We start from the raw sequence: 15,287 nt of genomic DNA on the forward strand, positions 1-15,287 counted from the left end.
TCCGATGTGCTCAAGCCCTCGAAACAGCCTACGACTTTGAAAGCAATACCTTCGGTGCTGAAATCTACGCCAAAGAACTCAATAACAAGTCCTAAGGCAAAAGACAAGCAGCAACCACACCCGGAACCGAAAAAATCGGCGCCGGCAAAGGTTCCCCAAGAAGAATACCTTTTCCAACCTGATCCTCTACAAAAGAAGATCTACATTGACCCAAAGACAGGTCATGTATCCACAACACCACACAGGAAGAGGAAGTCGGACACTGCACCTTCACCTGCAGTGCCTGTCAAGAAGAAGGACTCTGCCACATCTCCTCTGCACCCTTCTTCTCCTATACTTCCTTCATCTCCTGTTCCTCTTAACATTTCACCTCAGAATTCTCCTGAAAACTCCTTATTCTTCACCACATACACCTCCAAATGATGATGAGTACAGCATAGGGGGAGGGGTAGACCCAGATGAGTCTTTTTCCTACCCTATTGATGATCCAGATTGGGAGTACCCAAACCCACAGGATGTGCCAGATATTCCTGACCCACATTCATATCCATCAAAACCTTCTCCCCCAGAACACAATATTGGTTTTGGACACTTACTGAATAGGGCTGCCATCTATCATGGGGTCACCATGCATTCAGATGAGGCAGAGGAAGACTTTTTATTAGATACTTTTGAACAATCACAAAGGTCGGTTCACATTCTGCTTAGGATTAAAGGAGTCATCAAACATGCTCCAGAAATATTTAAAGATCCAGTACGTGCTAGGATTCTAAACCCTAGAATTGAGAAAAAGTACAGGCCCGCTAATGGAAATCCGGCCTACATTAAAGGACCGCTACCCTTAGATTCCCTAGTTGTGTCAAATGCTAGAAAAAGAGCAAACTTGCAGACATCAGGTGAAGCACCACCCCTGATAAAGAATCTAAGGTGATAGATGCTTCAGGCAAAAGGATAGCTGCACAAGCTAGCAATATATGGCGTATAGCTAACACACAAGCCCTCCTTGCAAGATATGACAGGGCTCACTATGATCAGTTAGAGACACTACTACACATCTTCCTGACCAATCTAAGGCGCAGGCAAACAACTTATACAAGAAGGCAAGTCAATTTCAAATGCCTCAATCAAGTGTGCACTTGATGTAGCAGACACTGCATCTAGAGCTGTAAACACTAGTGTCCTACTTAGGCGTCATGCGTGGCTACGCATTTCAGGATTTAAGCAAGAAGTGCAAACTACCATCTTAAATCAGCCATTCAACCAACATCAATTGTTTGGGCCAGAGGTAGACACAGAACTTGAGAAAATGAAGAAAGACACAGATACAGCCAAATCTATTGGAGCTTTGCAATCCACACAAGCTAGAGGCTCCTTTCGTTGCTCCTTCTAAAGAGGAGGCTCCAAACAGACTGGAGCAGACAATTCAGCTTCCTTCAAATCCAATGCACAGACATCCTCCAGTAAAGGATATTCTAGAGGAGGCTATAGAGGTAACAACAATAAAGAAAGAGGTTGAGGTAATAACAATCAAACCTCTTCCACCACAAAACAGTGACTTCCCTCTGCTCCCCCAACAGCATTCCACTCCTGTGGGAGGCAGACTAACACAGTTCCTACCTGTCTGGAATTCCATCACAACAGACAAGTGGGTAAGACAAATTATCCTGTATGGCTACTGCCTCGAACTTACAGCTACCCCTCCACACATACCACCCAGGCAGTGTCCAATGTCTGCAGAACATCTTACACTGCTCAAACAAGAAGTCCTATCACTTCTCCAAAAAGACGCAATAGAAATGGTTCCTTTACAACATCAAGGAACAGGGGTTTACTCACTGTATTTTCTATTACCAAAAAAGGATAGGAAACTAAGACCAATTCTCGACCTCAGGCCCCTCAATCACTATATACACTCAGATCATTTTCATATGATCACTTTACAACAAGTGCTCCCATTGCTGCAACAAGGCGACATCCTTACAACACTAGATCTAAAGGACGCCTACTTCCACATTCCTATACATCCTTCTCACAGGAAGTATATGAGGTTTGTACTGGAAGGATAGCATTATCAATTCAAAGTCCTTCCATTCGGGGTCATAACTGCACCAGGAGTGTTCACAAATTGCCTAGCAGTAGTAGCAGCACATCTCGGAAGACAACATATACATGTCTTCCCATATCTAGACGATTGGCTCATAAAAGCCAAGTCATTCAATCAGTGTGTCCAACACACATCTCGGACAATTCAAACATTGTACGAATTAGGGATCACAATCAACTACACCAAGTCGCACCTAAAGCCCTCTCATGTACATCAATATTTAGGGGCTACAATAACCACGTCTACAGCTCTAGGTTATCCCAGTCCAGCCAGGATACAGAGCATTCAAGCATTAGTCACAAAGTTTCAACATCAACACTCTCTCCCAGCCAGAGTGTTCATGAGACTAATAGGCATGATGGCATCTTGCATCTTCATAGTACCACATGCAAGACTGCAAATGCGCCCGTTACAGGAATGTCTAGCACAACAGTGAAACCAGGCTCAAGGACAACTAACAGACCTGGTGTTGGTGGACAGCCGCACACATCGCTCTCTGCAGTGGTGGAACACCAAAAACTTGACAAAAGGGCGGCTGTTCCTCAAACCTGTTCCACAAATAATACTAACAGCAGACGCATCTCTCACAGGATGGAGAGCCCATCTCCTACATCATACAACTCAAGGGCAATGGACCACTCAGCAAAGATTGCTCATATCAACCACCTAGAGCTACTAGCAATATTCTTAGCGCACAAAATTTTCCAAGTACAAAACAAAGCTGTCTTAATCCGGACGGACAACATGACAGCCATTTACTATATACAAAAACAGGGGGGGACACACTCTACTACTGTCCCAGCTTGCACAGAACATTTGGAGATGGGCCATTCCACAAAACATATATCTGTTAGCAGAACACCTTCCAGGAGTTCAAAATCAGATAATAGATTTGTTAATTCAACAGACACAACAGATTCACGAATGGGAACTACATCCGCAAGTTCTTCTACTATTCTTTCACAAGTGGGGTCATCCAGACATAGATCGGTTCCCCACACACGAAAACGCCAAATGCCCTACCTTTGCCGCCAGGTTTCCACACCCGCTGTCCAAGAGCAGTGCGATATGGATGAACTGGTCTGGCAGATTTGCGTACGCTTTTCCGCCACCACCACTAATACGACTAATAGTGTGCAAGCTACGACAACAGTCGCTCAGATTGATTTTAGTAGCTTCCACATGGGCACGCCAACTGTGGTATACAACACTGCTAGAACTATCCCTAGTTTCACACCAAGCTACGTCTGACACCATCCATGCTAACCCAGAACCATGGAGACATCAGACACCAGACCCAAGCCAACTGAATCTGGCGATCTGGGTCCTGAAGTCTTGGAGTTTGGTTATCTTAACCTACCACCAGACTGTATGAATATCATTAAAGAAGCCAGGAGACCTACTACTAGAGACTGGTATGCTGCTAAATGGAAAAGATTTGCCATTTACTGCAACAATAACCAAATTGATCCCCTAGATGCTTCCATCCAAAATATCATTTGCTACCTTCTACATTTACAAAGATGTAACTTGGCATATTCATCGATACGCCTACATCTGGCAGCAATTGCAGCATATTTACAAAATAGACAACATCTGTCTTTATTTAGAGTGCCTGCTAATAAAGCATTTATGGAAGGATTAAAAAGAATCATTCCTCCCAGGTTACAACCCTCTCCAGTGTGGAACCTAAACATTGTTCTTACCAGACTCATGGGACCACCTTTTGAACCTCTACACAAATGTGAACTGCAATTCCTCACATGGAAAACAGCTTTTCTAGTAGCTAATACTTCTCTTAGGAGTGTTAGTGAGATTGAAGCTTTCACTATACAAGAACCATTTTTACAATTACACCGTATTAAAGTGGTTCTCAGAACAAATCCTAAATTCCTTCCAAAAGTCATTACTCTGATTCATTTAAACCAATCTGTAGAGTTACCGGTGTTTTTCCAAAACCCTGACTCTGTGGCAGAAAGAGCTCTACATACCCTAGACATTAAAAGAGCTCTTCTCTGTTATATAGATAGGACCAAATCCTTTCGCAAAACAAAGCAACTGTTTGTAGCTTTCTCTCCACCACAAAAAGGCAACCCCATCTCTAAAACTGGAATTGCAAGGTGGATTGTTAAATGTATACAAATATGCTATCAAAAAGCAAAACGGACATTAACAGTTCCTCCTAGAGCGCACTCCACATGCAAACTAGGAGCCTCCATGGGTTTCTTAGGGAACATTCCCCTAGAAGACATTTGCAAGACAGCAACATGGTCTACAACACACACCTTCACTAAACACTACTGTGTTGATGTGCAAGCCAAGCAACAAGCTGAAGTAGGCCAAGCTGTCCTAAAAACTCTCTTTCAAACTACTGCAACAGATACAGGTGACCACCGCTAGGGGAGACACTGCTGCACAATCGCTGCAAAGTGTAGAATCTGCAGCTCATATGCCTCGAACGGAAAATGCTACTTTCCAGTATGCATCTGTTCTTGGCATGTAGACCTGCAGATTTCTACACGCCCTCCTGCCTCCCCGGGACTTGTATCTGTTCCAGTTTTCATCTTAATTAGATATTACGCATAGACATCCCTTCTTTATTTCTACTAACTCCATCATTTCCCATCATGGCGAAAAACAATCTGAGGATGGAGCCGATGCCCATGCGCTCTATTGTCTAAGGGAGGAGTCGCCTATCCCGTAACTACAAAGACTTCTTCCAAGACAACAACAACATGCAATCATCCGAGCCCAACACCAAGTGGCGAAGTATTGTATTGTGTTGTATTGTATTGTATTGTATTGTATTGTATTGTATTGTATTGTATCTGTGCTTGTATAGCCTGCTGCCACCCTACGGGTATCCTGGCGCTTCAGATATCAGAACACTTAGTCAGCATGATGGCGAGTAGAGATAAGGTCAGTTGGATCAGACCTTTGGAAACAGCCAGGTTTTCAGGCTCTTTCTGAATTCATTTAGGGAGTCGGTCTGTCTGATCCTTTGTGGCAACTCATTTCACAGCTGGACCCCTACCACTCTAACCCCCCCCCCCTATCCGGGGGTTTGAATCTTGTGGTTGCCAGTAAACTGGCACCAGAAGACCGCAGCTGTCTCGGAGGAAGGTACCAGGAGAACCTTTCCTGTATAGGGATTGGGCCTATCCTGTGACATGCTTTGAACACCTGGCATAGTGATTTAAAAATAACCCGTTCCTTTATTGGAAGCCAGTGGAGTTCTCGTAGTGCAAAGGTAGAAGATAAATTGCGCCTCAAATTCAGCACCAGTTTTGCTACTGCAGACTGGACTCTTTGCAGCCCCTGAAAGATGTACTGAGGGGCCCCTAGGTACAGGAAGTTACAATAGTCCAATCTGCTCAGCACTGTGCTGCTTACTACCAATGGGCGCAAATCTTTTGGTAACATCGGAAGTATCCGACGTAGCAGGCGCAACAGACTAAAGCAGAGCTTAGCTGTCTTAGTTGCCTGTGACTTAATCTGGAGGTTCTTATCTATTAGGACCCCCAGATTCCGCACTGTACTGGCCAGGATCAGTGGCTCCTCCTCCAGGGTGAGCCTGAACTCCATCGGAACATGCGTAGACAGCCTCACCGGAGAGCAGTATAGCACCTCCGTCTTTCCACCATTGAACTACAGTGAGTTCCTCCGCAGCCAGTCTGCGGTCTGCCGCATGCACTCTTGGAACTGGTCCAATGGGACTGCCTGTTTTCCCTCCAGAGTGAATGCCCGCTGCGTATCGTCCGTTTAGTTGACCAAGTCAACCCTGAACGCTTTGATGATAGGAAAAAGCGGCGGCAGATATAAATTAATAAAAAGGATGGGGCTGATGGCAGAGCCCTGGGGGACCCCGTGGTTGACAGATGATTTGCAAGATGTGAATGGTGTCAAAGTGACTGTCTGTTCTATCCTCCTCAAGTAAGACCGTAGCCATTGCAAGGCCCGTCCCTTCACCCCTATTTTCTCCAATCTCTCTAGAAGGATTGAGTGGCTCACTGTATCGAATGCTGCCGACATATCGAGAAGCACCAACACTGTGTCATTCCTGTTATCGGCTCGCATTCGTAAGTTGCCCAACATAGTGGACAGAGCAGACTCCGTCCCATGCCCCGGCCGAAACCCGAACTGATCCCTATCCAGTAGTTGGTGTTCCTCCAAAAATCCTGATAGGGATCTGCTTTGGTCTGCATAGTGTAGAAATCTGCAGCTCTACATGCCAAGAACTGATTCATACTGGTAAGTAGCATTTTCCTTTCTCTTCCGCCAGCTTGGGACTCCGGTCGGTAAAGACGACATGTCTATTGGGGCGTTTTTCTCACTCTATGTGGGATATGGTTGCGCAGGTGCTGCCTCAGTGTCCGGAGGAGGCCCGGACAGTGCTTTCCCAGGCTGTCGCCACCGGAAGGTATGTGGCTAAGTTTACCATCCGTTGTGGACTGGATACCGACGATACTCTCGGCAGGACGATTTCCACGTCTGTAGCCCTTCGTCGCTACGCCTGGATGAGATCGACTGGCTTTTCGGGGGATGTGCAGAACACCTTAATGGACATACCCTTTGATGGCGTCGCCTTTTTGGCGACAACGCTCTAGAGCGTTTCAAGGACTCACTGGCTACGACCAAGTCCTTGGGCCTCTCCAGCCGTCCAGCGCAGTCTGCTTTTCGCCCCTTTCAGAGCTATGGAATGGGTGCCACACTACGTCCCGCCCAGAGTCACAGGCCGCAGCAAGTTTCCCAAACTTCACACGGCCAGGGACATGAGAACTAATGCAGTGGTTCAGGGGGCCAGAAGACGGGCCGGTCCACCAACCCCCCTCTGCAGCAGCCTCCAAACCCTCCTAGTCTGACTTTTTGTGCCCATCAAACGCCAGTGGGCGGCAGTATTCACCATCACCTCCCCCACTGGCGCATCATCACGTCAGACAGGTGGGTTTTGCAAATAGTCCGGAGGGGCTATTCCCTCCCCTTCGAGGCTACCCCTCCAGCTATGCCACCTCAATACCACCACAATGTCGGAGGTTCACCTGGCACATCTCCAACAGGAGGTTTTGGCTCTCTTCGCCAAGAGAGCCCTCAAGCACGTTTCTGCCCCAGAAGTAGGTTGTGGTTGCAACTCCCACTACTTTCTAGTATCTAAGAAGGACAAGGGCCTTCGTCCTATCTTGGATCTTAAGAAAGTCAACCGCTTCTTCCGGAAGGAGAAGTTCAAGATGTTGACACTCGCTCAGGTCTTGTGTGCCCCGACCCTGAAGACTGGATGGTAGCGTTGGACTTGCATTACTTATTTTCACATCCCCGTCCTGCCGACCCACCGGCGTTGTCTATGGTTCACAGTAGACCACAAGCATTTTCAGTTTACCGTGCTCCCCTTTGGCCTTACCAGTGCCCCTCGGGTGTACACAAAGGTGATGGCGGTGGTTGCAGCTCATCTGCGTAGATCAGGGGTTCCAGTCTTCCCCTATCTCGACGAGTGGCTGTTGAGGCGGGCTCGCCCCAGGCAGTCGTCTCCCACCTCCAGACTATGGCCGACCTCCTGCATACGTTGTGGTTCTCCATCGATGTGTCAAAGTCACCCCTGATTCCCTCTCAGAAGCTCCTCATCATCGGAGCGGTTCTGGGCATAACACGATTTCAGGTTTATCCTCCAGAACAGCGAGTCCGGGATATTCGGGCTATGATTCTGATATTTCAGCCTCTATCCCGGGTTTCATTAGGAAGACCCTGAAGCTGCTGGGCCTCATGGCTTCCTGCATCCTGCTGGTCAATCACACCAGTTGGCATATGCAGGCTCTGTAGTGAGACCTGAAGTTCCAGTGGACGCAGCATCAGGGGAATCTGTCTGATTGTGTACAGATCTCGGAAGCAACTGCTCGTCAGTTGCAGTAGTGGCTCACAAACCAGGATTGGGTCAACAGCAGATCCCTCTCCCTTCTCCAACCAAAGCACACGGTGGTGACGGATGCATCCCTTCTGGGATGGGGCAGCCACAAGGCAGAGGCGGAGATCAGAGGCCTCTGGTTGCCGGTAAAGTCCGGGCCCCACATCAACCTTCTGGAGCTTTGGGCGATCCGTCTTGCACTGAAGGCATTCCTTCCCTCTGTCCGAGGAAGAGTAGTGCAGGTGTTCATGGACAACATGACTGTCATGTGGTACTGCAACAAACAGGGCAGGGTGGGGTCGTGGACCTTATGTCAGGAGACCTTCCTCCTCTGGAGATGGCTGGCATATCCCTGGTGATTCAACACCTGGCAAATTCCCTGAACACCAGGACGGACTTACTCAGCCACAGGTGCATGATGGATCACACATGGATTCTTCACTCGGAGGTGGTGCAAGGTCTCTTTCGACAGTAGGGAGAGCCTTGGTTAGATTTATTCGCTACCAAAGAGAACGCGCAATGTCAGCAATTCTGCTTGTTGGAATTTCCAAGGCGGCACTCGCTAGGCGACGTTTTTTGTCGTGAGTGGAGTTGCATACTGTTGTACGCCTTTCCGCCTATACCAATTCTGCCCAGAGTGCTGAAGAACATGCTCGACCGGGCCCAAGTCATTCTTGTGGCTCCGGATTGGGCACGAAGAGTCTGGTATTCCGAGCTGCTCAACATGGCCATCGATCCTCCAATCAGACTGCCTCTTCGGCAGGATCTTCTGTCGCAGCAGCAAGGGACGGTCCTCCACCCGAACCTGTCCAGCCTCCACCTCCTTGCGTGGAGATTGAGCGGCAGCAGTTGACGTGTTTTGACCTACCTCCCGAAGTTTGCGATGTACTTGGCAGCCAGGCGTCCCTTCACTACGACAGTATATGCCTGCCGGTGGAACAAGTTTGTGGCATGGTGCACAGCAAAGGCTGTGGATCCCCTTTCTGGTCCTCTTTCTGAAGTTCTCTTGTTCCTCCTTTCATTAGTCCAGCAGGGCTCTGCTCTGGGCACTATCAAAGGTTATCTTTCGGTTATCTCTGCCTTCCTTCGGCTTCCCAATCAGCCTTCTCTTTTCAAATCCCAGGTTGGTAATCATTTCTTGAAAGGCATAACTCATCTCTCTCCTCCTATCCCCTTCGTTATGCCTCAGTGGGACTTGAATCTAGTCTTAACTTTTTTACTGTGCGCTCCCTTTGAGACGCTTCACAACTGTCCTTTAAGGCTTCTGACACTTAAAACTGGTTTCCTGGTAGCCATCACATCTGCCAGACGGGTGAGTGAGCTCCAGGCCCTTCTCTCCAAGCCTCCTTTCCTGTCTGTCCATCCGGACACTGTGGTTCTCAGGACTCATCCATACTTCCTGCCCAAGGATTTCACTGCCTTTCACATCGGGCAGACCATTACTTTGCCTACCTTCTTTCCGCCTCCACATCCTTCAAAAGAAGAGGAGAGGCTCCACCGTCTGGACCCAAAAACTGTGCTTTCCTATTTTCTGGATCGCACAAAACCGTTTTGGGTGGATGACTGACCAGCTCTTTGTTGGCTGCGTGGGTGCCAAAAAAGGTTGGGCCGTACACAAGCAGACCATCTCCTGATGGATCGTTTTGTGTATTAAAGCCTGTTATTCTCTGGCAAAGAAGGAGCCTCCAGTGGAGCTGCGTGCCCATTCCACCAGGGCGGCGGCAGCAACTACTGCTTTGGGAGGGGGAGTTCCTCTGAATGACATTTGTCAAGCAGCTACGTGGGTTTCGTTGCACACCTTTACCAAACACTACTGCCGTGACAATCGAGTCCGGAGAGACGGCTTCTTTGGCCGTTCTGTTTTCCAGGACTTTCTGGTGTGATCTTGGTTCTCAGACCAACCTCCGAGGTTGGTATTGCTTGGGTATCTATTCCAAGTTAAGGAATCTATAACGAATGTGTTTCTTTCAGATGAACAAGTTACTTACCTTCGGTAACGATATATCTGGAAGAAACATTAGTTAGTTATAGATTCCTTACCACCCCTCCCAGCCTCCCCGTTCTGCGAACTGATTTCTAGGGTTAAGGATACCTTTCAGGGCCCTAGTTTTGTGTACTAGTGCTCATTGTCTTGCATGGCTCTGCATTTCTGTTGCGGAAAGTGGTGTACAGAACTGACATCAGCGTGCGAGGGTGGCGTTTAAGTAGCTGCTGCAACATCATCCCGGCGACCACGACAACAACGACGGAAGCGGAGCCGACCGACGCCACCTTCCGATGCACATAGGTACTGTTGACGAAAAAACTTTCTGGATCCAGTCTGACGCCCGGGGGTAATTCTGTGGTAAGGAATCTAGAACTAATGTTTCTTACAGATACATCGTTACCGAAGGTAAGTAACTTGTTCTTTAGTCACCCGTTACACCTGATTAGAGATTGTATTCATTTGAATGTATTTTTATGCACTTTCTAGATACATTTAGATATAAAAACGAAATCATTTAGTGTTAGATATAAAAAATTGGATAATTAAAAATACATTATTTTATTACACACTACTTTCTAATTTCATGCCAATTGAAACTATTCTATTATCAGCAGCCTGAAATAGACGAGATGTTCTCTATGAAGGCCACAGATGGACTGTTCCCTAACCTAATTGGCCTGTTGCTACAGCAATGCATTTAATTTAAAGTATACACGTCTGCTGATTCAGTTGAACAGGCAAATCCTACATCACAAACTTAGCTCTATAAATTTAGCATTGCTTACCTAGATCCCTAGGTTGAGAAATGTGAAACGTTTGAACCGGTAAACTTTTAGAATCTGATGCTCAACTTAATGGAACAGTATCCTGATCAATCCTTAAATAGGGTGTCTCTGTGTTCCTCTAGATTTATTAGCACAAACCTTTATTGCCAGTGTATTTTCCAAAGCTCTGACTATATTTAACATGGTGCCTAGGATTGACAGTCTCTTAGAGGGTGCTAATTGCTCCCCACCACCTGTGCCAGCAGCAACAATAAATTTGATCCAAGTGCCAGCCAACCCATCAAAGTGCTGAGAAAGTTCAATACCAGCCAAAGGAATATTTAAACCCATAACTGTTTAGGGTCACTGCCTTTCTCTTTTTGCCAGATTTTGGCGGCAGCATACTCTCTAATGTAACATTTCCAAACTTCAGAACATGTGTGCTTCTCAGCATAAAGCACATAGACAAGTTTTCTTAACCATAGTCATAGAAGTCTTGTCATTTAGCCAGAAGTATTATGCTGAAGCTAGCTTTAGTACGTTTTTAGATTATTATGGAGTGGAAGAAGCTTTTCTCTCTAGAAATGGACAATATGGTGGCCAGATGCTGACAAATATTTGTATTGATTCTGGGAGACATTTCACTTTTCTCTAGCATGGGCAAACACCTTTATTCTTGAATCTCCTTCACATAGAATTGACATGCATAATATACCTCCTATTTTTTACTTCTTCAGTTGTCAAATGGGCGGTCATCTGTTCCCTGAGTGTCTATTTTCTCCACGCCCCACACCTAGTACAAAACGAGCATCCCCATTAGGCTCCAAGATTGTAGTTCTTGACTTTCTGTCAGAATGGTTGATGCGACTCAAAGTGAACAACTTGACATGATTCCATAAGTTCTGGGCTCATCTTGTCATATGTCATTGTGATTCCATTTGCTTATTGTTCTTATTCTTTCACCACAGGTCTACCTCTGGCCCCAGCTGGAAGCGAGGGAGGGGAATTGGGTGAATATCGTAGTAAACTCCTTGCCTTTCTGGAGATATCAAACTTCTATGAACCAGACAGCCTCATCAGTGACTTCCCATTTAATGGTGAGTGGCGGCGCTTACAGAGAGATGCAAGTTGAAAAAATGGAGTACTGGTCAAACAGTAAAAGTCAATGTTGAAAAGTAAATAATTGTCATTTTCCCAGTTTTACTCACTGTGTGTATTATTTCATGTTCTAATGTACATTTTATTTTATCACAGATGTAGATTTTAAACATTAGAGCTCTTTGCACACTTTTTCACATCCCTGTTGTGGTTACCCTTGGATTCTAAGTATCCTTCAATTGGTATTGGTATTAGGATTTGTAATTTGACAGGGGTTTGGGAGGCAGGAAGGGAGTACCTTCTTCTATAATATGTTGGAAAGTAAAGGACTAGGATAGCAACCAAGGGACCTGCAATTAAAAGCTTAATGTTTCACATGATGGAGCTCAGTCATGTTGGGAGGAGGACATCTGCAGTTTCTGACAAACTGGAAAGAATGTGGATTTGTTTTATACTTTACTAAACTCAACAGAATGGCAAGATGCAGTTACCACCGTAGAGCAATTTGTCATCAATGTTATGAACATCAAATACATTGCCCCCTGTCTTTACTTCATTTTTAGCTGATACCCTATAGAACAGGACTGTTGAGACCTTAATGCAGCCTCTCTCTCCCTTCCTTGCCCATCCTTATTTTGTTGCATCTGACCTTCTTAGGTACATGTATTGGAAATCTCAAGGAGCGCTCACAAATCAGGCACAGACAGCATTGCTGTCATTTACGTGCCCACTTCTGCTTTAAAGTACACATATAAGCTATTCAGATACACTTTGGTAAGATGATCTTATAAACCGTGATTGAATATACAAGCTGCAAAACAATTGTCATCTTTTCAGGTCCCCTTTTCTTCACCCACACCTCAAACATCTAGAAATAAACATTCATATATTACCTCACCAACTCGAAGACTATACAGATCAAATGAGGGTGGAGTTGTCACTTGACATTAATGGAAATATCCCCTCAACAGAAAACATACAGTATGTATCTACTCCAACTGCACTATCAACACCCAAGCCAATGACCGAAATTTAAGGTACAGCAGGAGAAATGCATCTCTGAGCCATGACAAAAGTCATTATCATGACTTTAATTGGCTGGTTATCCACAATATTGTTGTCAATCATCCCACCAGATCCCCCCGCTGCACTGTTATAACGACCAGATGAACTTGACACCTACACCCAAACACCGTTTGGGAGTTCTTAGCAACTCCAATACTCAAGCCAAGGTCCAACACAAACCAGATTTCCATCACACCCGATTACTAATAAAGCTCTCAAAAGCAAACATTGCTAGACCACAGACTAGGGTTTACAAGATCGTTATTGGTCTAATTACTCCTCAGTCCCCCTTTTGCTTCACCCTGTATCAATCCTGAACTGACTCTAATTTCTACCAGGCAATTGAACCTCTTATGTGAAAAGGAATTAGGCAAACTTTGGTAAGCAGCAGACCTAATGTCATCAGTCTTGCCTGACTCTGAACGTCCGTTTTAAATGAGGGAAGGATGGTCTTGCTGAAAAACTATTGTTAAAGAAGTCTTTTTCCATTCTGACTTTTAGAAAGATACTCTGTTTCTCTATCTTGCTTGAAGAGTCTTTAATTTACTCTATCCACCCCTTCTCTTCTCCTTTTACTACATCTCTGTTTAATTTAAGTGATATATTTTAATTTCTTTGTATTATTCAACAGGATTGTTGGAAGAACGTGCTCTCCTACTGGGCCGCATGGGGAAACATGAACATGCTCTTGTCATTTATGTCCACGTCCTGAAGAACATAAGAATGGCTGAAGAGTAAGTCGAACTGTGTGATGTAAACACTTTAGTATGGGCACTGTGTGGAGACCATTGAGCAAAATATTGGTTAAGCAACAGAACTAAATCCACAACCAAAAAAGCTTCTAAACCGCAAAACCTCAACAAATTAAAAGGTTCCTGAATGAATAGTTTAAATTGAAAGTGTTAAATGTCTTTCTGTAAGCATTTTATTTGACAGTGTCATTCTGACAACGTAATCGTTAGAACAATGGCAGAATATCTTTATCCTGTACCAGAAGAAATATCTGTTCAGCAAAGGAAGAATGTTTATTGTCAAAATCACAGTGGGTCTTTCCTAATATTGTGCCTTAAGTCTAGAGCAGGCCAGTCCAAAATTGGTCCATCGTTCCCAGATGGGGAACATCCTTTACAACGAAACTCTAACAACGCGGTACCATTACAACGCAGGTTTTACAACGAAAGTCGTTACGACATTCGCTGGAGGGCGCTCTAGGATAGGGAATAGTTTAATTTACTATCCAACACCTTCCCTACTATCCACGGGGACTGGAGTTGGAATAGTAAAGTAAACTATTCACTATCCAGCGCCCCCCAACGCAAGTCGTTGTAACGACTTGCTTTGTAAAACCTGCGTTGTAACGGTACGCGTGGTAATACCATGCGTTGTACCGTCATACATCCTTCCCAGACACTGCCTGTTTTTTTTTTATCCACCTAATCACTTATTATGCAAATTGTTTAGGCAGATGTCCTGAAATTAGATTAAGATTGGACACCCAAGCTCTAGGGCAGCAAGCAGTACCCCTCTGTGCTAGTAAGATAATTATTTAAAAAATATGAGCGCATAGTGAACAAAGGTTATACATTATCATATTATTTAATTGTTAAAAAATGTTTCAACATCATTTGAAGTTTTCCATTCAGTATCTTCTTCCCAGTTTTATGTAAACAAACGTGAGTACCAAATTGGGAGTGTGTACGGTTTCTCAATTTGTCTTTTTTCCCCCAATCCAGTTACTGCAACAAGTACTATGATCGCACCCAAGAGGGCAGCAAAGATGTGAGTGTCTTCATACATGAGTTTATTCCTAATTTGAGAGGTTTATAATGTTGCTGAAATGTAGGTAAGCATGTGCATTGGGGACCAGCCTAAAAACTTACCAGTCTCAATTGCTCTGCCAAATGGTCACTGGCCCCTCTGGGCACAATATGCTTCTTTTTATCCCCTGAAATGTTCAAATGGTATTCCACCGTGAACTTGTGTGTATATCTTTCGTACTACATTTTTGGAATCCAATAATTCTGTGTAAATCTGAGCTGGGCATTGACATATGAAGTTAGATAAAGGTTGCCTTCTGTTTTTGAGACTAATGAACAATGGTACATGAAAATTCCTATAAAATGTACTCACCATATTCATATTTATGGATTCTAGCAATAATTTATGGAATCATGCATACTTCTTCAGGAATACAATTACATTTACCTCATCATTAAAGTGTTAATTAGCATAATTGTTTTTTGACATAGTTAAAAAGAATCTCTTGTATCTACTTAATTAAATCCCAGGGCCATGCATAACAAATTCACATAAACTAGTTTTAGTAAGCCATCATAAATAATAGAGCTATACTATCTAAGAGAAACTTCTGGCCAC

General features: G+C 44.8%; 1 protein-coding gene across 2 annotated transcripts in view; it reads left to right on the forward strand.

Moving 5' to 3' along the window:
* VPS39 (VPS39 subunit of HOPS complex) overlaps window positions 1-15,287 on the forward strand; it is a 389,790-nt gene that overhangs the window by 297,825 nt on the left and 76,678 nt on the right. For both annotated transcript variants that reach the window (XM_086937216.1, XM_086937217.1), the window contains exons 19-21: window positions 11,717-11,845; window positions 13,543-13,645; window positions 14,645-14,690. In XM_086937216.1, the coding sequence (XP_086793342.1) occupies window positions 11,717-11,845; window positions 13,543-13,645; window positions 14,645-14,690 (278 nt within the window). The remainder of the gene's footprint in view (window positions 1-11,716; window positions 11,846-13,542; window positions 13,646-14,644; window positions 14,691-15,287) is intronic.

The sequence above is a fragment of the Lissotriton vulgaris genome, chromosome 9, assembly GCF_964263255.1.
Source record: "Lissotriton vulgaris chromosome 9, aLisVul1.2, whole genome shotgun sequence".
NCBI lineage: Eukaryota > Metazoa > Chordata > Amphibia > Caudata > Salamandridae > Lissotriton > Lissotriton vulgaris.